The 22,548-nt window shown below is 55.7% G+C and overlaps 1 protein-coding gene across 2 annotated transcripts in view; it reads right to left on the minus strand.

The window, feature by feature from the left end:
- Positions 1-359: 359 nt before the first annotated feature.
- The window catches only part of AKAP1 (A-kinase anchoring protein 1), a 32,129-nt gene continuing 9,940 nt past the window's right edge, over positions 360-22,548 (minus strand). Inside the window, exons 1-11 of one of the 2 annotated variants that reach the window (XM_040244277.1) lie at positions 13,370-13,779; positions 11,069-12,623; positions 8,739-8,872; positions 6,917-7,043; positions 6,270-6,397; positions 4,579-4,756; positions 3,168-3,318; positions 2,719-2,786; positions 1,842-1,915; positions 1,578-1,640; positions 360-1,202 (exon numbers count right to left, since the gene is read on the minus strand). In XM_040244277.1, the coding sequence (XP_040100211.1) occupies positions 1,128-1,202; positions 1,578-1,640; positions 1,842-1,915; positions 2,719-2,786; positions 3,168-3,318; positions 4,579-4,756; positions 6,270-6,397; positions 6,917-7,043; positions 8,739-8,872; positions 11,069-12,599 (2,529 nt within the window). In that variant the 5' untranslated portion in view covers positions 12,600-12,623; positions 13,370-13,779 and the 3' untranslated portion in view covers positions 360-1,127. Of the gene's footprint in view, positions 1,203-1,577; positions 1,641-1,841; positions 1,916-2,718; positions 2,787-3,167; positions 3,319-4,578; positions 4,757-6,269; positions 6,398-6,916; positions 7,044-8,738; positions 8,873-11,068; positions 12,624-13,369; positions 13,780-22,548 lie in introns of those variants that run through there. The other variant, XM_040244275.1, reaches the window with a different exon arrangement.

The following is a 22,548-nucleotide window of genomic DNA, read 5'->3' on the forward strand; positions in this document are numbered from 1 at the left end:
AGCCATGAGTCTCCTAGTTTAGGTGGCACCCTAGAGCCCACCACACTCACAACCACCCCATGACTCCCGAGCTGTGTTCACCATGGGGAAACCAGAAGCTACAGTGTATACAATTTGAGACATCTATGTTTGTATGGTTAAGTTGCTTAGATTGCACAATGCTGCATGAAATCAGTCTAAAAAAGAACCAACACACACCACTGCAAGGTAATCCAATGAGGTTTTTTTTTTTTTGTTTTTTTTAAACAAATTTGTACAGAAAAAAAAAAAAAAAAATCCCCGGGTCATACGCTCACCCTGTCCGGTTATGCAGGAAGCGATGGGAGCTGGGACAGGCAGCGGCCTTAGATGACACGGGATGTGGAAAAACCGCGAGTTCCCTTTGTTCTCCAGTGTATCTTGTACAAAATAATTACATTTTTTAAACATATTTACAGAGTTTGCACAAATAGAAAATGGTTACAAATAACAACTAGGCTTGGCAAGATAAGTTCCCCCTCTCCTCTATCACTGACTAAGGCCAGAGGTACGATTGCTCTGTATTTACAGATGCACTAAAAAGTCTGTCTTCTTAGAGACCCAGATGGAGTTCATAAAAAATGGTTAAACAATCATAAATTCATTTGTAAGCTATACAAGCGATTGATGCCCATCAGTCAGTTCATGTCTTGCTCCCTGAAGAAAGACTCGAAGGTAAAAGAATCCCTTCCCCAAAAGCAAGAACACATCTCTTGGCCTGTCTGCTTACAAGGGTTTGGGTTTGGGAGGAAACAGAATAGAGGCAGGAAGAAGGGAGGAAGGGAATTGGGGTGGGGGTGGGGCGAGGTGGAGGGCAGGACAACCTAGTTGAGGCAGTTTTCCTTTCATTTTTTTTTGTTTGTTTGTTTTATAAACAGCTTGGAACCAGGTTAAGCCGACTGGCTTGTTACACGCCATCTGATGGCTTTGAAAAGAACCCACAATTCCCTCGTCTCAGAGACGGAAACAGCTCAACGTGACTACAGTACAGAACGAAAGGACTCTCTGGAGAAGACAAATGTTGGTAATTCTGCTGTAAAGTCTTCGCCTTGAGTGCCAAGCCCAGTTCCAACAGTGCAAAACAGACTCCAGAGGCGGTGTGGGGCGGGTCAGAGGCTTGAGTAGCAGCTGTCCACCCACTGAGCGAGTCCTCGCTCCACCAGCGACCGGTTTATCAATACCACCTAGGAGAGAAAGGTCCTGGAGAGCGCGACCACAGCACTGGGCCCACCTTCTGGGCCGGCGTGGCTCCCCTCAGCCTAGGCCCTACCACCAGCGCCTGAATGACCGGGCCGGGCCCGCCAGGGGTTCATGGACAGGCTCTGCCAGCGGGCAAGCAGGCTGTCCACGCTCTAGTACCAAGAGACAGAGGGGAAAACCCCAAGAGACAAGGTCCAATAGAGCCCCGGGACGTCCTGCTACGCGGCCGCCACAGCTCTGCGGGGATCGTCAGCTGCACCTCCAGCCGCCACCCCCTCGATGACAGCGGCATCCCCACTCCAACTGTGGCCACCAAGAGCGTCTCTGGGCGTGACGGGGGAGAGGAGGCCAGAACTTACTTCATCTCCAACCACGCTCCACAGCTGAATCAGAGGAAGGCCAGTTGGGCTATAACTCGTCACCTGAGAGAACAAAAACCCCCCATGGTGTTAATAATCTACCCCAGGCCCCTCTTCTTCAAGACTGCTGGCCAACCCAGGGCGTGGGACACGGGAAGGCAGGCACGGAAGGTCCGCTCCCAAGAAGCCGGGAGAGCTCAGAGAGGCTGGAGGCACCAGGCAGGGCTCCCGAGACAGACTCGCCAGCCTGCCCGCACCACACACCTGAGCCAGCAGCGCCGTGTTCCCCGTCATCTCGCTCATAGCCGCGTCTGCCTCGGGGGAGAAGTGGTCATCGTCTGAGGAGAGGGAAAAGCAGCGTTCGACTCTCACTGAGGCCCAGCACTTGCCACACAGCTCGCAACTGTTCTCCAAGCAGACGTCACATGCTGCCACGCAGCAGGACCTCCCGGGACAGAGCCACAGCCGTGCTGAGTGCAGAGCCCCAGGCCTCCCTGGGTACACTCGGGGTGCCTGCTGCATGCCACCCCCGGGGGACAGAGACGCTGCCTCCAGTGAAGTATCGCTGCCACCAACACTGAATCGGGGGCTGAATGCACTGTTATCTCATGGAATCAGGAACACACGTTACAGGTGAGAACATGAGACACGGGTCAGTGGCTGACGGTCAACCCGCTCCCACAGCGATGCAGGTGCAATTCACACCCAGGCAGTTGGCCAGACAGTCCACTCTGCACAGCGATCCCAGGCGGGCAGGGCGCGCGGACAGCGTTCTCTGTCAGATCATACATGCCCGAACAAGGACACACCCAGGGTGAGAGGCAGGGAGGACGGGAGCCCAGGGCTAAGGTCTGGGAGCATCTAGGGAGGGAGCAGTGTCTCTGCAGGAAGCCTCTCAAAGCCGGAGGCCCGGGTGGAGGCCAGGGCAGTGGGCCTGAAAGCAGGGGTCCAGGGACCAGCACCATGGGAGAACTTGTTAGAAACGCAAGTTCTCGGGCCTCCACCCAGACCAGTCCATTGGAAACAAAGTGGCCACAACCTGTGCTGCTTAAGCCTGGAAGGCGAGAACAAGGGTCTCACAGAGAAGACCTCCTTCCAACACCTGCTGCACCCCGCCCAGGCCCGCGGCCCCACCTGTTACCTGACAGGGGCATCACGCTGTCCAGAAGCACCTCTGCTCCCTGGAACGGCAGGGTTACAAAGTCAGACCTGAAAGACAAGCAAGATGTGAGCTCAACCTGGACGCCACGCTGCCGCACCCCAGGCTGACACGCCCCTCCTGCTCAGCGCCGTGACCCTGAAACCCAGTGAAGCCAGAGGTGCACACGACAGGCACAGGCCACTGCTCCCGGCTCGCCTGCACAGGCCTGGCCGTGGAGGCGCTGCTTACATCAAGCGCCCCAAGAGAAGCCGCCTCCCTTGTGCCCAACAACACCTGGACTTCTTCCACCAGACGGGCCTCTCTGCTCTGTCTCGCTGAGGTGAGGACGGGGTTCGTTTGCATCATCCTCTCCCAAACAGAGTGGGCAGCAGCAGGAAGAACCCACCCACGTCCCAGGTGCCCGCTCTGCAGACACCGACTGGACTCACCGGATCTGCCGCAGCACGTCCACTTTCACCCTCTTGTAGCCGCCATAGTCGACGTAGCGAATCTCGACCTCGTTGGTGTCCTCGTAGGCGGCCACCACCTGGGCTCGCCACCAGGCCCCGTCCACGCCGGGGGCAGCACAGATGACCGTTACTGCGGGCAGATGAGAGCGTGTGCCCAGAGCCAGCGCAGGGTGGGGCGGCCACAGGCCCTCCCGGGCCCAGCACGGACCAAGGGCAAGGCCTGCCAGCCGTGCATCTCTGCTGCCCCCAACGCCCCCAGACCAGAAAGTACCCACCCGCACCTCTTTCTCTGAGGCGTTCTTTGAGGCCAAAGGCAGACACAGATTACCTGATATAAGCCAGGTAAGTGTCAGAATTCAGGGAATGGACCAGCACCTGCCTTCTACTCTGAAGGGAATGTCCCAGAAAGAGTCCAGAGCCTCAAGTGCAGCAGATCTCTGCCTAGCTGCCAGGGCCTGCTCCGGCCACCACAGACCAGACCGAGGGCTCCCAAGCCCAAAGCCCACTTCTTCTGGCCTCTGCTTTAGGACGGTGCCGAGAGCAGGAATGCTTGGGGCAGCCAACCAGGCCAGAGAGCAAGTGCCCCTGAGCGCCACCAACCCCAGGCTGGGCAGCAAGGGCGGGGCCTGTGACGCGGCTGGGCACACTGTGTCCTGACCCTGAAGGGCAGGTGCCGGTGCAGCCCAGCCACCTCCTGGCCTCCAGTTCTGTCTTCACTTCTGGGTTGAAGCAACATCAGACAACCTGACAATATTCCTCCAGAAGGAAAACCTTAATATAAAATGCCCCCCAAATTTCAAGTTTTCCTTATGTCTTAAAGCCCACTGGGGGCTTCAGGTTAGGAGTCTCTGATGGGGTAGGTTAGAGACGTTAGATCTCTGCTAATGAGGGTGACGAAGGTAACAGAGCTCTGGGGCAGGGGCCACCTGGGCAAGTCACCGACTTCAGAGTCTTTTTCTCACCCGTTGACTGGGAATGCCCCAACCCACCGTCACCAGACTCTGGGACCATCTATGAGAGTGGCATCTGTGGCAGGCACCGTGCATGTCTGACAGACACAGTAGCCACCCCAATCCCCAGACCACATAGGCATCCACCTCCCTCGACAGGCGAGCAGCAGAGCTGAGACCAGAACCCTCGTGCCAACTCTGTATTCTGACCCCTTCTTTCCATCAGCCTATGGAAACACCAGCTTGAGCTAGCCAGGAAATGGAGCCCAGCTCACCCCATGCTGACACCAAGAACTCAGGGATGCTATTCCCAGGAAGAGCCCCAGAACAGCCTCCTGCTGGTTAAAACCATGGGCAGAACAAGAGGAGACCCCCCAAACTTCTCCCCGAGCCTGGCCAGAGTGCAGACGCCCCACTCCAGCCCTGAGGGCAGCGCTTACTCTCCACCGGGGTGGGCAAGGTGGGGATGCCAGGCTGAGAATAGCAGAGATACATCTGCTGGTCCAGGCTACGCAGCGCGTGGAAGGTGGGATGAGTGTGCTGCTGCACGAACAGGTGCCCGGCGTTGACCTGGTTGACCACGATGACCTCCACAGTGACGCCGTCCGGAAGCATAAGCTGCAGAGAGGGGAGGGGCATGCACACACAGCAACCCTTCTCACACGGGGATAAACTCGGAGGCCCCAGGGCAAGACCCCGAATTGGGACATCTTCGAAACAGGCACAGCAAACCAAAGCAACATGGCTCCTAGACAATAAAGGTGCAAGGGAAACTCTCTTAAGCCGTTCAAAGTGTTTGGCTCCCCTGTGGCCCTGGCCCTGCAACACCCCAAGTAACCACGAGAGATGGCCTCAGTTCAGCTGGGCAAGGAGGCCCCCCGGCGTCCACAGTAGATGGAGCGTCTGGCCGCCCACGGGCCTGGGCACAGCTTCTGCCCAGTCCCCCTCTTCTCCAGACTCTGTAAGGTGCAGGGAAGGCCAACAGGAAGGGGGTGGCCATTGAGAACAAGAGTAAGAGATGGTCAAGCCTGAGGGCCGCTCTGCCAGCTCCCTGGAACGGCAGCTGACCCCAGGAGCGCCAGCGTGACCGTCAGCCTCTCTCCAAGCTAAGGCAACACCGAGGTGCTGTGGACACAGAAGGGGATCCACGCCACCTCCTAGCCAGGTGGCCACAGACAGGGCTTCAGGTGAGAGCTCCGCGCTGAGCCCCCGGCCCTGCGGGCCAACAGTCATGGCTCCAGCCACTCAGAGCCCAAGGAGAGGAGGCCTCACCAACCGCTCAACTACTTGAAAAAGAGAGAGCGGGTTTGGGGTCAAGCCTCACGGGAAACCCCGATGATTCAGAAGTGAAGCGTGGAGTGGGAATCAGCCTACTCCCAGATATCCACAAGAAAGGAAGGGACACCCACCCCTTCCCCCAAAGCACAAGGGTACTGGGAGGGAGAAAGATACAGGATGAAAAGGCCAGCATCCTAAACGTTTTCTTGGACCGCACACCCACCCTACGTGTGAAATGCAGTGTTCTCAGCCTTCAGAAACCTAACAGTTCTGCTTCCAGTGAGACAAGGCTCACAGGGCTGGAGGCGCACAGCAGGATGGGGTGCCAGGCCCCAGAACCCCACAGCCCGAGCACACAGGCCCCAAAACGCCAGCTCCTCTGCGAAGGCTCCCAGGGGTGGAGGTGGAGCGGGGTTCTTTCCCTTTGTGACCCAGGTGCCCCTCGTGAAGATGGAAGGGGAAGGGCCTCCTTCACCAGGGCCACCGCTGGACCTGACTCCACCGGAGGGGTCCCTGAACCAGGTCTCAGGGTTATCAGGACAAGGCACAGCTCGAAGGCATCCCGAGCCAGCCTGCACACGGCCAGTCAGGAGGGAGTAGTCCTTTCCAGGCAACTGCCTAGAGAACAGACCGCCCAGGTGGCAGAGGCGGGGAGAGCGGTCCTTCCAAGCAGGGACCGAGAAGCCTCTGGCTTCCTACAGCACCCTGGCCCCCAGCCCAACCTAGAGAACTAAAAGCAGAGCTGACCGCTGGCCAGAGGTGAAAGGGCAGGCCGCAGTGTGCCCCGGCCTTCCTTGCCCACGGCCTCGGGGGCTTCCATCTGGGGCCGGCCGGGAGGAGGGGGCATGCTCACCCAGGAAGTCATCGGAAGAGAAGGCAGTGCCAGCGAAGGCAGCGGGGGAGCGTAAATGTTGGTGAGGTTCAGTTCTTTGAACTTCTTGCCAATCAAGTTCAGCGCCTTGTCCACATGATGCTGAGAGCCTGAATGTGGGGCCAGACCACAGTCACAGGGCTCAGACAGAGAGCAAAACGGAACTCAGGCCCACCCCGCACCGCACCGGACTTTCCCCAGAGTTCAGGTGCACCTTTAAGGTGCCAAAGTGCCAAGCCTCGCCTTAGGGTGAAACACATCTAAAGCTGGAAGCCTGTCACCCTTTCACGTTTGGCCTCTATTATTTATGACTGCACTAATGCAACAGGTGCTTAGCTGGCGGGGAGGGCCGGCCTTTGTCCACCATTAGCCCAGGACCCCTGGCCAGTCCCCGAGTGCCCACCCCTTTCCCGCCAGAAGATCTGGGGGATCCCAAGTCTCCTTCAAATACCGGAAGTGATGAGGCTAACGGGAAGACTCGCCCACTCCCTTCACCTGGGGTGAGAAGCAGGGTTTTCTATTCAGAGACTTAGATTCCAAAAGGGAGCAAGTGGGACTCAAATGCTTCAAGTCACTTACGTTCCAGGTAAGAAAACTGTCATAAAACCCAGGCAGCGGCTGCCACTGACCTTCGATGTGGCAGACCTGGATGTTCTGGGTGTAAGGCAGGGTGGAGATGTAGATCTTGGCACCAGATGTCTGCTTGAGAAAGCTCACGTAGCGCCCCTGCTTGCCAATCAGCCGACCGACCAGGTGCTTCGGGAGAGAGAGAGAGGTGAGAGGGTTAACAAGAAGCCAAACTCGAGCATCCCCAAGACCCGTCTCTGCTTCACACCAGGTCAGGCTCACACATATTCTCAGCACTCACTCACCAGGCTCTGTTCTGAGTGCAAAACAAACAGCATCTGTTTATCACCATTTTACAGTTGATGGAACACACCCAGAGAGGTTAAGTTAATTTGGCCAGGCTCACACAGCTACTGGCTTCCCTGATACCTCGGCTGGTAAAAAATCTGCCTGCAAAGTGGGAGCCCTGGGTTCCATCCCTGGATGGGAAGATCCCCCAGAGAAGGGAAAGGCTACCCACTCCAGTATTCTGGCCTGGAGATCCATGGAGATACAGTCCATGGGGTCGCACACAGTCGGACTCAACTGAGCGCTTTCCCTTTCACACAGCTACTAAGCAGCTGCACCAGGCAACAGGCAGTTTCCATTTCCTCCCCAGCAATGGGGCTCACACTCAGAGGCTGCAAAGGCAGCATTTTCTCCTCCTAGACACTGGGATGTTTCTAAGCACAAGGTTGGATTTTTGAGTCCTCTACCTCTCCAAGTCTGCTCAGGTCCAAAGAATGGCCTCAGTTCGAAAACAAAGGTCTAAAACCCTTGGGCTCCTGCTGCCAACTCTGGAGCACACGTCCCCTGTGGGCCAGAGGAGCCAAACTCAGCCCAACGTAAGACAAACCCTGACGCAATCTCCAGTGACCCCACCCGGCGGAGCTGCTAGGGACACAGTCACTCTGCACCCAAAGCTGCTGGGGTGTGCCCTCTGCAAGCCCTGAAGGAGAGAAAAGAGGGCAGCTCTGCCTTCAGGGTCACTGGGGGAAAGACATAACCAAGGGAGCCAGCCGTGCGGGTCAAAGCGGCCTGCCTGACCTCGAGGTCACACCAGGCCAAGTCTCCACCTCGGCAGGAGGCTAAGAGACCAGAAAAATGCAGTTGGCCAATTATTTCTGAGCCCCTAAGACAAACGTCAAGATCAAGCTAATAAGATGTAAGTTAGAAAAGCAAGAAGCTAGAAATCACTTAAGTACCCTGGAATTGGGGGACTGGTGAAGTAAACTGACATTCACACAATGAATCATGCAGTTAAAATTCCATTTTCAAAGAATAACACAGGAAAATTAAGTTGTTAAATATTTAAAAGCATTAATTAAAGCAACATAATCTTAGTTTTGTTTAAAAACCACAGGGTGCAAGATGAGAAGGAAATAAAAGTCTTCCTAGTCACTCTCAGGGGTAGGATTAAGCTGATTTTTATTTTCTTCCTACACTGCTATATTCTTCAAGCTCTCTAAAATACGGATTTATGCTGTGCTCAATTATAAAATACAGTCTGCGTTGGAGAGCGTGAGGAGAGCGTGCTGAGGGGACTCCTGGCCAGCCCCTGCCCTCAGCCTCACTTTGCTAGCATCTCCAAACTATCTGAGCCCTGCACGCCAAGAAGAACCCAGAGGAGGGGAGGAGCCGGGGAGTGTGAGAAGGCCGCCCCCGAGGGCAGCTGAAGGTACTCCGTGCTACAGGAGCTCTCCAGACTTGGGCAAAGCAGAGCATTCCCACCCCTTCAGCCTCTGGCTCCCTGGGGGCTTCTCCTGGTTTAGGTGGCCCCCTTGGCCCCCTCTCCCAAGCCCGCTGACCTGGGGCCCAGGGTCACTTAGTGCTCGCAGCCCTTACCTTTGGCACCTCGATCTCCCAGATGATCAGGTCAACCTTCTTGGGATTGGAGCCTGCCTGGGCATTTTGGAAACCGTCAGGCTTCCTGAGGCCACAGCAGCTGTCCACCGAGTCCATGCTGTTCCCGTCTGAACCTGCAGGGGAGGAAGCAGCATGCACAGACACGGGCCCAGAGCAGTTAATAACGTACAACTTCCAAGCTTGCACTACCAGCAGGCCCCCGCCCCACGCCCCCTCCTCAGGCTTGGCAGGTGACTGTCAGCTCGCAGTCTAGAAGGCTCAGAACAGCCCCAATGAAAGGCGGACTGGGGGTGTAGACACACCTAATTTTAGCCTGTCACAGCCCCACTTGCTGAACTGGCAGCCGCGCCCAGCACAGCTGCTGGAGCAGAGACAAGTGGTGGACTGGGAAGAAACTGATGTTGGCTCAGCAAGGGGAGTCCATGGGGCGGGGGAGGGGACAGGCCAGCCGGTCCCCAAGGTCTCAGCGGCCTGTGCCTGGTGTAGGTCCTGGTGGAGCCCAACTGGTCATAGCTGGTCCACGCACAACCAAGCGGCCCCTCCGATGAAGGGCCCCTGGGCACCAAGGTCCCAGGCCCGGGCACTCAGGCGGGGGCCTTCAGCTGAGCAGAACTAGAGAGTCCCCACTTGCCCTTATCCCAGTCAGGGCGGGGAAGAGTGGGCGACAGGAGGAGGGCCCCTCCCTCTGCTGAGGCCTGACTCGCGCACCGCTGAAGGCTCTCAGGGATCCCGGTGGGTCTTCATTTCTGAGAGGACACCCCCATCCAGGGTCTGCCAGGGGGCCCACAACCCAGACACAGGGGTCAGATGGCTTCAGAAAAGTGGCTCTGGCTGAAATATGGAAGACTTGACTGCCAGAAATAGATCATTCCTGAGAGGCTACTAACTAGGTTATTTTCCACATGGTTTCTCTAAGCCCTGGACATAATCCCCTACCAAGTGATCCCGGCGGCCCTGCCTGGACAGAGGAAGCAGGCACTCCTCCCAGCTACGACGAGGTGCCTCCCTTGACACTAGGGGCTTCACGCTGGGAAAACCACCCTTCTGGAGAGAAGTCTGCTTAGCCGACCTGGCCGAGGCAGGCGCGGATTGTACCCGGCCCCCACCTGCTGCCCAACCAAGCAGGACAGGCCTCCACCCTGATGACACTTAGAGGGGGCTCAGACCACACCGCGACTCCCACCAGCCCCCGCCCACCACCCCTCCTCTGCGGCCTAGACTCATCCCAGCAGCTGCCACTGCCAAACTGGGGTCCGCATGACAAGGCTGAGGGGTTCCTCTATTTCCAAAAGATTTCTGTCCATTTTAAGATGCTTTAGAATAACTTTTTTAAAGTAATTTAACACCCCTGAAGTCGGGTGCATCGCTGGTGACGGGCAACCCTTTCCTATCACAGGTACACACGAAACTGCAGTGTCTCAATCAGTAACAGCACCTTACAGGTGGCCACACGTGCAGCACACCAGATGTGAGGGCACGAAAGTCCCCAGCAAGAGCCCCAACCGTCCTGGGCCTGAAACAACAGGGAGCGTCTCCAGGACAAGCAGGCTGGAGGCCTGCAGAGGAACCCACGGCCTCTTTCCGTGAGACAAGTGCAAATACCCCAGGGAAGCTGCAAAACCAGGGTCAGGAGCTGCTGACCTGTAAGTGAGCGGTCTGAACTGTCTACGCTGGGGTCAGCACTCGAAAAACCCATTGGACACTTCATTACCAAAGTGCCCGTTTCCCAGGGGTGGAACTGTGGCTGCACAGAAAGGAAATGGCTGAGGTTCTCTGCGAAGGAATAGGTGACAGCAACAGGCAGGAAGGCGCGAGCCTCCCGCAAGGATTCGAGGCTGTGGCCATCTCTGGGCACTTACCGCGAAAGAGCTTCTGGAGAAGGAAAGCAGGTGAAGACATGGGAACAAGCACATTATTAAAAGGAAATAAACCACTGAAAAAGCTCACCCATTCTTGGTACTCAAGGGGATTAAAGCTGAAGGGGCCTCTCCATCTTTAAAAAAGCTATTAGGAAGTTAGTGTGTAAAGACAGATCAGTATACTTGAGTTACTGGGTGAACCCAACTTTGAGCTGGTTCCTTCGGACGGGCTGGGAAGGGTCCCTGGCTGCGGAACCAAGTTACAGCTCCCGTGGCTTTGGGGTTCAGGGCAGCATTCACTTCTCAGTTGCCCACCAGCTCTCTACTGTACCGCGATTTCTGCAAGCTGCTGGGACACAGTGTAGAAGAGCATCGTGGCTACAGAAGCAGCAGAGGCAGACCAGCCGCCTTTCCCAGCTGAATGAGGGGGGACACCCCAGGCCCGCCTACCTCCCGAATGGTCTGCTTCCGGGTCCACAGTCCATCCGTCCTCGGTCCCCAAGTCCGACAGCTCCCCCTTCAGCACCCCATTGCTGACGGGCACAGTACTTTCAGGCAGCGGTGGGGTGGTGGCCTCGCCCCTGGGGCTGGGGGCAGTCTCCGGACAACAGTCTTCAAGCCCCGAGGTGCTGGCAGAATCTGAGTGCTGCCCAGAGGCGGCCCTGGAGGGCACAGCCTGGCCGCCGTCAGACACGCAGGGGACACGGGTGGCCTCTTCCCCGGGGCCACCTGCCTCGTCCAGCAACTCACCGAGGGGGGCGGCCGGCGGAGGGCAGGGGGCCAGGGAGATGTGCTGTGCAGAGTTCTTTGGCTTCCTGTCCTTGGTGGGGCTGGACAGAGGGCTGCTCAGGCAGCTCACGTAGGTCTTTGGTGCTGGCAGGCCCCCTGCTGGAGGCTCTGCGGAGGGGATGGCCATGTCCCCCAGACCCACGGCTGCCTCCGCTGCAGCCAGGGTGGGCTCCGAGGCCTCCAGGCCCAGGGGGGTTTTCTGGCTGGCGGGGGCACAGCTCTCCTCCTTCGGCCCCTGGGGCTGGGCGGCTGAGGCCTGATACACCCGGCCCGCAATCCTGCCCATGGTGGTGGCCAGCACCTCCTCGGTGGCCTCCAGGATCACTTTGGAGATGATCTGGAAGGCAGCCTGCTCGATCTTCTCGCTTCTGTCCCAGGTCTCCTCCCCACCCTGCTCCTGGGGAAAGGCTCCATCCCAGGCTCGGCCTGCCCGGCCCCTCGGCGCCAGCGTCTCCTCGGACCCCGCCTCCGCCACAGCCTCATCCAGCGGGCAGCCCGGGCCCTTCTCTCCCGCTCCGGCCGCCCGGCCACTCTGTAACTCTAACTCGGGGGCTGGCTCCCAGGCCGCCGGCCCTTCCTCCAGCACGTTCTCTCCCAGCACCGCGTCCCCGGTGCCTTCGGCGCCCCCTGTCTCCCGGGCCTTCTCTCCGATGCACGGTTTTTCCACGGGGGCTGCAGGCTGGCCCTGGAGGCCCCGTCCCCCGGGCCGGCCCAGCACGGCCTCTCGCTTACACACACCGACTGCCTCGTGGGGGAACGGAAGGCCCTTGGGAGCTGGCAGGGGACACTCCAGAGGGACAGCCTTGGCCTCGTCGCCCGCGAGGGCGAGCTCCACCTCCTTGCGAGCTCCGGGGCGGGGTCTCGCGTCCACGGGGTTGGGAAGGCTGCCCGAGGACTCGGACCTCCGGCCCGCCGCGTGTGCCCGCAACAGGGCCGGCGGCTCCAGCGAGGGCCTGCCGCTGCCGCACAGCTCCCTCTCGAGTGCCGGGCTGGCTGCTCCAGGCCGCGCGTCTTCTGCTGGGAGCGCCTCCTGGGCTGCAGGGCCGGCCCGCAGCGCCACCACACCGGCCTCCGCTGCTCTGTCGTGGCTGTCGAGGGGCTCTTTTTTACGGGAGAAAAACCACCACCAGCCGAGAAGCGCCAGCACTCCAGGCAGGGCCAGGGGGAAGAGTGAACGGAACTGGATCGTCATCCTGGAGGCGTGGAGTAATTACACCTGTGGGAAGAGGAGAGCAAGAGGGAGCCGTGAGAGCTGGCAAGGGCTCCTGATGGGACTCACTGCCCAGGAAGGCCAGCTGCGCCCCCAGCCCATGGAAGGCACGGCCTTCCCTCTGGGCACACCCCAGCCAGCACACCCACACCCCGTGTGGTGGTGGAGACACTGCCCCAGGCCTGCTGCCCGCTCATCCAGGCACACTCCCCTGAAACACACCGAGCCAGCTCCTGAAACCAAATCCTTTCCTGCATCACTTCTTGATGCCCAATTCTCCCTAGGTGCCCCCCCGCCAAGGGACTAGCTGTGCTTAGTGTTTTCATTCTCTAAACTCCCAGAACACTTCCATTCAGGTTACGGTATTGGAGCACTTTTAAACACCCATGGAAATCCATGTGGACACGTCCCTGGCAAGCATCCCCCAAATCACCAGCCAAGGAAACAGTAGTTACGCCACAATTAAGTCAGAACAAAGGACGAGTGAGATTTTTCAAGGGATGGGGGGTGCCCCGAGGCGAGGGACCAGCAACACACACACACACACACACACACACACACACGGCTGTGGAAATCACGTCGCCCGAGTCAAGCTGTTCAGCGGGTTCAGTGAGGCTCCTGCGCGCACTGCGGAGGCTGCGCTTTTTTCTGCAGTCAACAGAGAACCAGCTTTGGTTTGCAAGGAACACACACTCCCAAACTGTGCTTCTAGCTTATTACAGGAGCACGTCAAATGAAAGGAAGCTGAATACCTAGTCCGTCAGATCCAGGCAAAGAGGAATAAGAGCCCAGAAGGCAGCAGTAGACAAGAGACAGGAAACTCAGCTTTCTCCACCTGTAAGATGGGGACACACTTTGTAAGGAATAGCTGGTATAAGATCAGTTGAGACATACATGAAATGCTGGTAAAGCAGGGTTAGCTCTCATGAGAGGTATGTGACTAACGTATTCTGCAATACACACTTGCATGCATTGCCTCCCTACCAGCAAAATTTGTCTGCAAAAATGACAAGAATCCTTAAAGCGAAAAATCCTCCACTGTTATGGTGAATTATTCCTTAATGTGGTTTGTGCTTTGTTGTGAATATAAGTGAATGCTTTAACAATTCTTTAATTGTTAAATGTGGACTAGTTTAATTTGGGCTTCCCCTGAGAGAGATGGGAATACCAGACCACCTGACCTGCCTCTTGAGAAACCTGTACGCAGGCCAGGAAGCAACAGTAAGAACTGGACATGGAACAACAGACTGGTTCCAAATAGGAAAAGGAGTACGTCAAGGCTATATATTGTCACCCTGCTTATTTAACTTCTATGCAGAGTACATCATGAGAAACGCTGGGCTGGAAGAAACACAAGCTGGAATCAAGATTGCCAGGAGAAATATCAATCACCTCAGATATGCAGATGACACCACCCTTATGGCAGAAAGTGAAGAGTGAAAAAGTTGGCCTAAAGCTCAACATTCAGAAAACGAAGATCATGGCATCCGGTTCCATCACTTCATGGGAAATAGATGGGGAAACAGTGGAAACAGTGTCAGACTTCATTTTTAGGGGCTCCAAAATCACTGCAGATGGTGACTGCAGCCATGATGAAATTAAAAGACGCTTACTCCTTGGGAGAAAAGTTACGACCAACCTAGATAGCATATTCAATAAAAGCAGAGACGTTACTTTGCCTACTAAGGTCCGTCTAGTCAAGGCTATGGTTTTTCCTATGGTCATGTATGGATGTGAGAGTTGGACTGTGAAGAAGGCTGAGCGCTGAAGAATTGATGCTTTTGAACTGTGGTGTTGGAGAAGACTCTTGAGAGTCCCTTGGACTGCAAGGAGATCCAACCAGTCCATTCTGAAGGAGATCAGCCCTGGGATTTCTTTGGAAGGAATGATGCTAAAGCTGAAGCTCCAGTACTTAGGCCACCTCATGCGAAGAGTTGACTCATCAGAAGACTCTGATGCTGGGAGGGATTGGGGGCAGGAGGAGAAGGGGACGACAGAGGATGAGATGGCTGGATGGCATCACTGACTTGATGGACGTGAATCTGAGTGAACTCCGGGAGTTGGTGATGGACAGGGAGGCCTGGTGTGCTGCGATTCATGGGGTCGCAAAGAGTCAGACATGACTGAGCAACTGAACTGAACTGAACTGTGCCTCAGCAGTTAAGAATCCACCTGAAAAGCAGGAGATGTGGGTTCACAATCCTTGGGACAGGAAGATCGCCTAGAGAAGGAAATGGCAACCCACTCCAGTATTCCTGTGTGGGAAATCTCAAGGACAAAGGAGCCTGGCAGGCTACAGTCCACAGGGTTACAAAGAGACAGACACAACTTAGTGACTAAACAACAACTAGTTGAATTTATTTACATCAGTGTACTCTGGAAATACCAGGGCATGTGCTTGTTTCCTAGGTGGTTTTAATGTTCAGCCAAGGCAAAGAAAGTTCAACCACTGCAAAAACAGGCCTGGAAACGTTGCTTCTCCAAGTGTAGTCTATGGACCAGAAGCACTGAGCATCACCTGAGAACCTGCTGCCCACCCCGGGCCCACTGAATCACACGCTGCCATTTAACAGGACCACCAAGGATTCCCCAGCACACGGCAGCTGGGGAAGGGGTCCAGGAAAGAGTGTTCTGCTCCGAAGTGAAGGGGTTGGGGACCGGTCATTTCCAGAAACTCCCTTCTCTGTAAAGAGAAACCTTCTTGCTAATATTCAAAGATGAAGCAATGGGACTGGAAAATACAAAAGCAAAGCTAAGCAATGGCTGGGGCTCAGAAGACTGTATTAATCCCTTCAGGCAGAAAGCTTCAAAGATGCTACCTTGGAGCTTCAGATTCAAACACAACCTCACTAGATGCTTTCCCTTGCATTGCTTAATCCTCAACTACCTGGTTTGGAATACATATTACCATCCTAAAGGTTCAAATACCTCACGGGGCTGAACTTGGGTCTACTCCACATTAAATCCAGAACCCAAGGGTGTGTGCAAACAAGGCATTGTACAGAACAAGGAAAGAAGTTTGTACTTCTCTTAAAACTTAATGATCCTACCCTATGATGCCCAAATCCCACACCCAGAATCTTTCCTTAAAAAAAAAACAAAACACAGGCAGACGTCTATATGTATTAAGAATGTTCACTGGGAACTCAGGGTTGTTGGGGGGAAGGGTGGGAGGAAGGGATAGTTAGGGAGTTTGGGATCGACATATACACACTGCTCTATTTTAAATGGATAACCAACAAGGACCTACTGTATAGCACATGGAACTCTGCTCAATGTTATATGGCAGCCTGGATGGGAGGGGCGTTTGGGAGAGAACGGATACATTTATATGAATGGTGGAGACTCTTCACAGTTGTTCAACTGAAACTATTACAACATTGCTTGTTAATCATCTATACTCCAATATAAAATAAAAGGTTATAAAAAAGAACATTCACTGGGGTACCATTTGAAGCAAAACTCAGAGGAATGACTGCTAAATATATTGTAGAACCTATGCATATACCAGTTTTGGAGAAGGAAGCTGACCTCATGTAGTGACGTGGGAAACTTGCCCCGATACAGAAAACAGAAGGTGTGGACCACTGTGCATTTGTGATTACGTTCACATAATCTCAAGGAAGAACTGGGAAAGTTCCACATCAGGCCTCCTGGTTGTGGAAGGGGGGAGGTTTGTACATTGATCTTGCATCCTGCAAATCTTCCCAGACTTGTCTATTTATTTACCCTTATCTGTAAGTAGAGACAGTCTTCTTTCTTTCAGGAAGAGAATTTTAAACTTCTTTAACAGAGATTCTCCAACCTGGCTGCCTGTTGGTATCATTTGGGAAGCTTTAAAACCCCAATGTGGCACCCAGATCAATTAAATCAGAATCTCAGGGTGAGACTTGAACGTCAGGTTTTGTTTTTTAACCAACCCAGGTGATTTCAATGTGAAGTCAAGTTGGGGAATCACTGTTCCCTAACAACCTGTGCACACCCCAAAAAAGGTGAGAGATTAAGGAGAACTGCTTTGTGTTCAATGTCTTTCACAGAAAAAATTAAAAAAATGAAATTTAAGAAAGAAAACAGGTTGGGGGGAAGGGGGTACTCAGGATAAGGCAGTCCGTTCCTGGCCGTTATCAGATCAAGTCCCACCCAACAGATCGCATGCAACCAGAAGTAGGGCTCTGGGGCTGGGGTATGAACCCAAGTTTTCTTCTCATCAGCAAATTCATATTCTACTTCATTAATTCAGCAATCCCAAAGTTTATAGCTGTGATTCCCATCATATTCTAGCCATTCTCTACTCTCAGGTAAGAGATTAAATCGAATGGAATGGAAAGGAAGAAAAAGAATCCTATGTCTTAACAACTCAGAGTGGGCAGTCTCCTCACTTTACATACCAGGGGCCCAACTTTTACAGTCTTAAAAATTAGGGTGTAAGTGGGGAGCTGCTATCCAAGATACAAACTGCTTCTCAAAACAGCTGGGAGAACCCACTCCCACTCCCTTGGGAACTAAAGCTGATGGCAGGGGTCTGCTCTCCCGCAGGCCCCGCCCCACTCCTGGATCAGATCTGTGCTACCATGAGGCAGAGGTCAGACACAGACCCCCATCGAGCTTTGGTCCTGCACCCAGGACACACACACCACAACCCGCCCTGTGCCAGGCCTCCCCTGCCACCTCCCTGTTCTGTTCCCTTCCTAGTGCAGACTGGGGCCATGACAGGCGCCACGACAGGCGCCACGTGCCTGCCACTCTGTCCTTCAGGGACACCACTGCCACCTGCCCACCTCACCCTCCAGCCCAGCTTGGTCCGCACACACTGCGGCCCAAGCTCCCAGCCAGAGTCACCACCTATAGCCCCATCCAGCCCAAGAGGCCACTCAGTTAATGACAGCTCAGGAAACACTCTCTACGTTGCCAAGCCGGACTCAGAGAAGGCGGGAAACGCTGCTCCCGTGAAGCAATGTCACCCGCCCCACAGGACCCGGGATGTCCCAGCGGAGCCCCAGCGCCCACCACTCACCCGGGCCCTTGAGCCGAGGAGCCACGGCTTCCGTGTGAGCAGCAGCACCTGGCCCTGCACTGCCCCGTCCCCCGCAGGAACTGCTCCCGGCTCCTGAGTTCAGAGCGAGCAGACGCCCAGACAGGAGCGGGGTGCAGAGCAGCTAGGGCACTGGGACCAGGCCAGGAGCCCCTGGGCCAGCAGCCACCCCCACCCAAAGGCGGCGCGCTCAGGAGGCGAGCGGGTCTCACCCAGGGCACAGCGGCCTGGGGGCACCTCACAGGGAGCCCCACTTCCCGCCAGTCAAGAACTGTCCCTCACTTCCCGGCTCTTCAGTCTGGAAGGGCCCTACCTGAGCTAATGTCACTTGGATGGACTTGTCAATCAGTGAGGTGCCGATTTTCCCTGCTTCACAAGGCCTGACAGGCCTGGACAGGTGGTGCAGAAAGCGCCAGCCTCTCCTGAACACCAGCCACCTGCACACAGACACACACGCACACAGATGCAGACACACACTGCAGCCTCCGCCGGCCCACCGCTACCTTCCTTCTCTGGGCCCTGGTTCTGTGCATGTGTGACTTGTTGTTTCAACCTGAACCTTTGAGGATACAAGTGGCATTTAGCACCACAGGTCTAGCGGCCTCCACACTCACTCACTGGGAAGGCAGGTTCCTCCCCTAGGGCCTCCTATCCGGGAGGCCAAGGACACTGCCTCCCCTTGGAAACAGCCTCGCAGGAGAATGCAGAAGGGACCTTAACACTGGTGGGGAGGATGGCCTGGCTATTTTGAATCTGGTGGAACTGAATAGCTGCCTGTTTATTTTTAGCAGGTCCATTTGCTGGGGAATAGATGCAGGCTGGCTGGCTTCCCAGTGGTCACACAGAGCCCAAGGCTGGCACGTGCCACAGCCCAAGACTGCAGCACTCACTTGGACTCCCCAGGATCTGCAGAGAAGGCAATGGCACCCACTCCAGTACTCCTGCCTGGACAATCCTGTGGATGGAGGAGCCTGGTGAGCTGCAGTCCATGGGGTCGCTAGGAGTTGGACACGACTGAGCGCCTTCACTTTCACTTTTCACTTTCATGCATTGAAGAAAGAAATGGCAAGCCACTCCAGTGTTCTTGCTTGGAGAATCCCAGGGAAGGCGGAGCCTGGTGGGTTGCTGTCTATGGGGTCGCACAGAGTTAGACACGACTGAAGCGACTTAGCCGCAGCAGCAGCCCTAGGGTCTAAAGAGAGTTCTTCCTTCTCCCAGAGGCACCTGCAGCTTCTCACAAGAGCTTGCTGCTGCTGCTGCTAAGTCGCTTCAGTGGTGTCCGACCCCGTGCGACCCCATAGCCAGCAGCCCACCAGCTCCTCTGTCCCTGGGATTCTCCAGGCAAGAACACTGGAGTGGGTTGTCATTTCCTTCTCCAACGCATGCATGCATGCTAAATCGCTTCAGTCGTGTCTGACTCTGTGTGACCCTATGGACAGCAGCCCACCAGACTCCTCCGTCCCTGGGTTTCTCTAGGCAAGAATACTGGAGTGGGTTGCCATTTCCTTCCCCACAGAAGAGCTTACCCCTGGAGAAATACTGGTCTCACCCCCAAGCCTGATGACCAGTCCAGTCACTGCAGTCTAGAGCCTTCTGCTAAATAAGAAGGCAAATTTCCAGGAGATTTATTAAACAAGAAAGCAAGTGCTGGTCCCAGCAGCTAAGTCAACTTGGCTGCGGTTCTTGTTAGAAAAAAAGTGGCATGTGACTCACGATGGGGCGGGGCAGGGCACCTGACCGTAACACAAGAGCCGAGGGGACACCGAGCGTCAAGCCCAGTGTGGGCTTGGGCCTGGATCCACTCCTGTCTTCTCAATGGACGGTCACACACTCTCCAAGTAGAAATCGGAACGTTTCTTCCCTTATTCCAGCATGATGTGTTACGGTCCCAGGGTGTTCACCAACAGGGGGCGCAAGACACCCCATCTCTAGAGTGTCCAGCACATCAAACCCTTGCTAAGGAGCTTCGCCTCTTAAGGGGTCCCTTCCAAGGACAGGAAATAGCTACATGACCCAGCACTTGCTGCCACCGCCTTCAGAGAACAGCAGGCTGCTGGCTGGGCCAACATCACCCCCACCGGCCCAGCCCCCTCACCACCCTCCACCTGGGGGAAAGGTCACACACAGAGGTCTTTGTATAGGACTACCAGGGTGTCTCTGGATTTGTACAGGACACACTTACCCAATTACTGTGAGGTTATGCACACACATTTAAACCATGCAAATAAAAACTTCCTGTCACCAGAAGCTCACAATGCCGATGGAAGACTCTGGGTGTCTCTCCCACACAGAACTGCACCAAGCTGAGTCCACCTTCACAAGTACCAAAGAGAACTCACCCCAGGAGGCTGTCTCAAAGAAGGCCAGGATCTCCTCAGGTTGTAATGGGGCTAACAACAGAAACAGCTTCTAAACCAACACACGCTGTGGGGGGTGAAGGGGGCAGCAGAGAGGGGAAGAAAGAGTCGGGAGCCAGAGCCAAAAAGCTGGTGGGGGAGGACACCTCTGTGACCTCTGCTGTGAGGACGAGGATGGCAGGAAGAAGTTGTGGCAGCTGAGACTCAGCCACAGCACAGCAGGTGGCAAGACGCAAAGGCCTGGGCCATCCCCGAGGGGCGACCGCAGGCTAGGACTGGAGGCCACTTAGTCACAAGGGGCTCCTGAGCACTGCAAATGGGACCAGGGTGACAGAGGAACCAAACCTTAAATTTAATGTCAACTTAAACCCAAACAGCCACGTGCAGCGAGCGGCGACCTAGCGTCCCCGAGCACAGATGCGGTGCTAGAGGGCATCCTCAAGGGCCTGAAGGAGACACAAGGGCCGGGTTAACGCCGCGATGGCCAGCGCCTACCTTACCGGGCAGAGTGTGATCCTGCCCCCGAGGGTGGGGGACGATGGTGCGCTGGGCCACGGACCCTCAGCACCATGACTGAGGCCCCGCAATCAGAGTGCCACGGCCATCCTCAGGCGGTTGGTCTCGCCCAGCCCGTGCTCACAGGGTTGTTACCTTCATCCTTAGGGGGCCTGGCTGGGCTGTGACTCGTGTCGGCACCCTAGAGATTCCACACTAGCTCACAGAGAGGCTGGCTCCACACCCTCCATTGTGATGGTCCAGCACAGCAGCAGGCAGCCAGCGTGGCCAGCCCCACCACGCTGCCCACCCTGACGGGACCCGCGGTCCCACAAGTCACAGGGCGCTTCCCGGCTGCCCTCCAGGAGAGACTGGAGCCTTCTCCCAGTAATGTCTGGGTGAGAGGATCTGCTCAGGGAAGCCTTCTCCTGCTGAAGCAGAAACTTGGGATCTGGTACCAGAGCTCCAGTAAGAAGTCAGAAGCAAAATATCCCATCTGGACATGGTCTCAAATCAAGACCTCCCCCTCCCCCTCCAGCTCAATTCAAAATTAAACTTCCAGTTTGCAAAACTTCAGAAACCCATGCAAGGAACACCCCAAATCCCCCACTCGTCTGACTAAACCCACAACCATCTAGCGTCACTCAGCTTCAGGTGATAAAATCAGCATCTCCTACAAAAACCGTCCCACTGCATCCCTGAACAACGATGTCCCATCCATCCTGCCCCTCATCCCTGGCTTCTGGCAACCTTCTTGCTTTACCAGTGAACTCTGACAGATCTCTGAGGACAGTGACAGATCAGGTGCCAGGGTAGTGCTCCCAGGCACGCAGAGCTCCCACCCATGGCCACAGAGCACAAGACTGCCCCCAAGATATGCAGATGCGCTTGGACAGCAAGCTCACCCGAAAGCTAGGAAGGACGGCACACGCCTCCAAGAGGGACCAGAAAAGACACCGAGGAGAGGCAAAAGTCGCAAAGAGGGGTAAGACACTGACTTCCCAAATGGCAGACAGTGCAACAGGACTAACTCAGAAATGACCTGAACGCATAAGGTAATTTCCACTCAACAAAAAATTCATTGGTGCCAACAAGGTACAAAGTTCAGCGGGGCACAGACATGAACCAGACAGAAACACGGCCCTCTTCCAAGCCTTTTGGTTTCTTTAGGGGACAATCCCCCAGCGACCTCTTCCTCAGTTGGTCTGGTACTGCCACTGGCCAACTGACAAGTTCAGCTTGAGAGGTGTGGGGGTGGATCTGGCCACCAGATGTCCCAAACTTGACTGTCCCGGGGTAAAGGAAGCCACGGGCATGAACAGCAGCACTGAAACAGTCGAGCAGGGCGGGGTGCCCGTTGAGCACGCAGACTTTCATGCCCGCCACTACCCGGTACCCAAATCTGGACCCCCTCTCATTTCAACTACTCCGAGAGTGAAGCCGGTCTTTTGCAGGCGTGGACTGATAGAAGGGATCTGAGGGCCTGGCTTTCTCTGCCATCTTTCCACCAACCCTGCACCTTCAGCCCCACAGCCCCAACTCCTGCCTTCAAAGGGGCTTGTCCTTGTGCTCAGAGCAGCTTGCTTCTGGTTGGCTGCCCACCTTCACACATGCCCTCACCAAGACAAGGGAGTAAAACCAGAAAGGAGGGGAAGGAAGCCACACAAGAGAAGGGGAGGAGGAGGTTCCAGGATGCAGGGGCCCGGGGATGCTGAGCACGCGGTGTGCATGAGAGCTTCCCACCAGCGGACTGCAGTGGCCAAGCTGCAGTCCAGGGGAGAGCCAGAGGCTGGAGAGATTCAAAGAACACCAACCTAAAGAAACACAGGAAATCAACTCGGGGAAGAGGAGGAACGGAGAAGACTCTGGAAACTTGGAGAAGCAAGAACTCTGCAGCCACGGCAATATAAAGACCACAACTCTGAATTGAGACCAAACGTTGAACTGCCCCTCTACTGAGACGGTGAGGGGGAACGGGCAGGAATGGGCCACGTCCGCATCTCCCAGAGCAGAGACACGAACAGACAACGACGGGCCACGTCCGCAC

This window comes from Oryx dammah, unplaced genomic scaffold (assembly GCF_014754425.2).
Source record: "Oryx dammah isolate SB20612 unplaced genomic scaffold, SCBI_Odam_1.1 HiC_scaffold_8, whole genome shotgun sequence".
NCBI classification, from domain to species: domain Eukaryota; kingdom Metazoa; phylum Chordata; class Mammalia; order Artiodactyla; family Bovidae; genus Oryx; species Oryx dammah.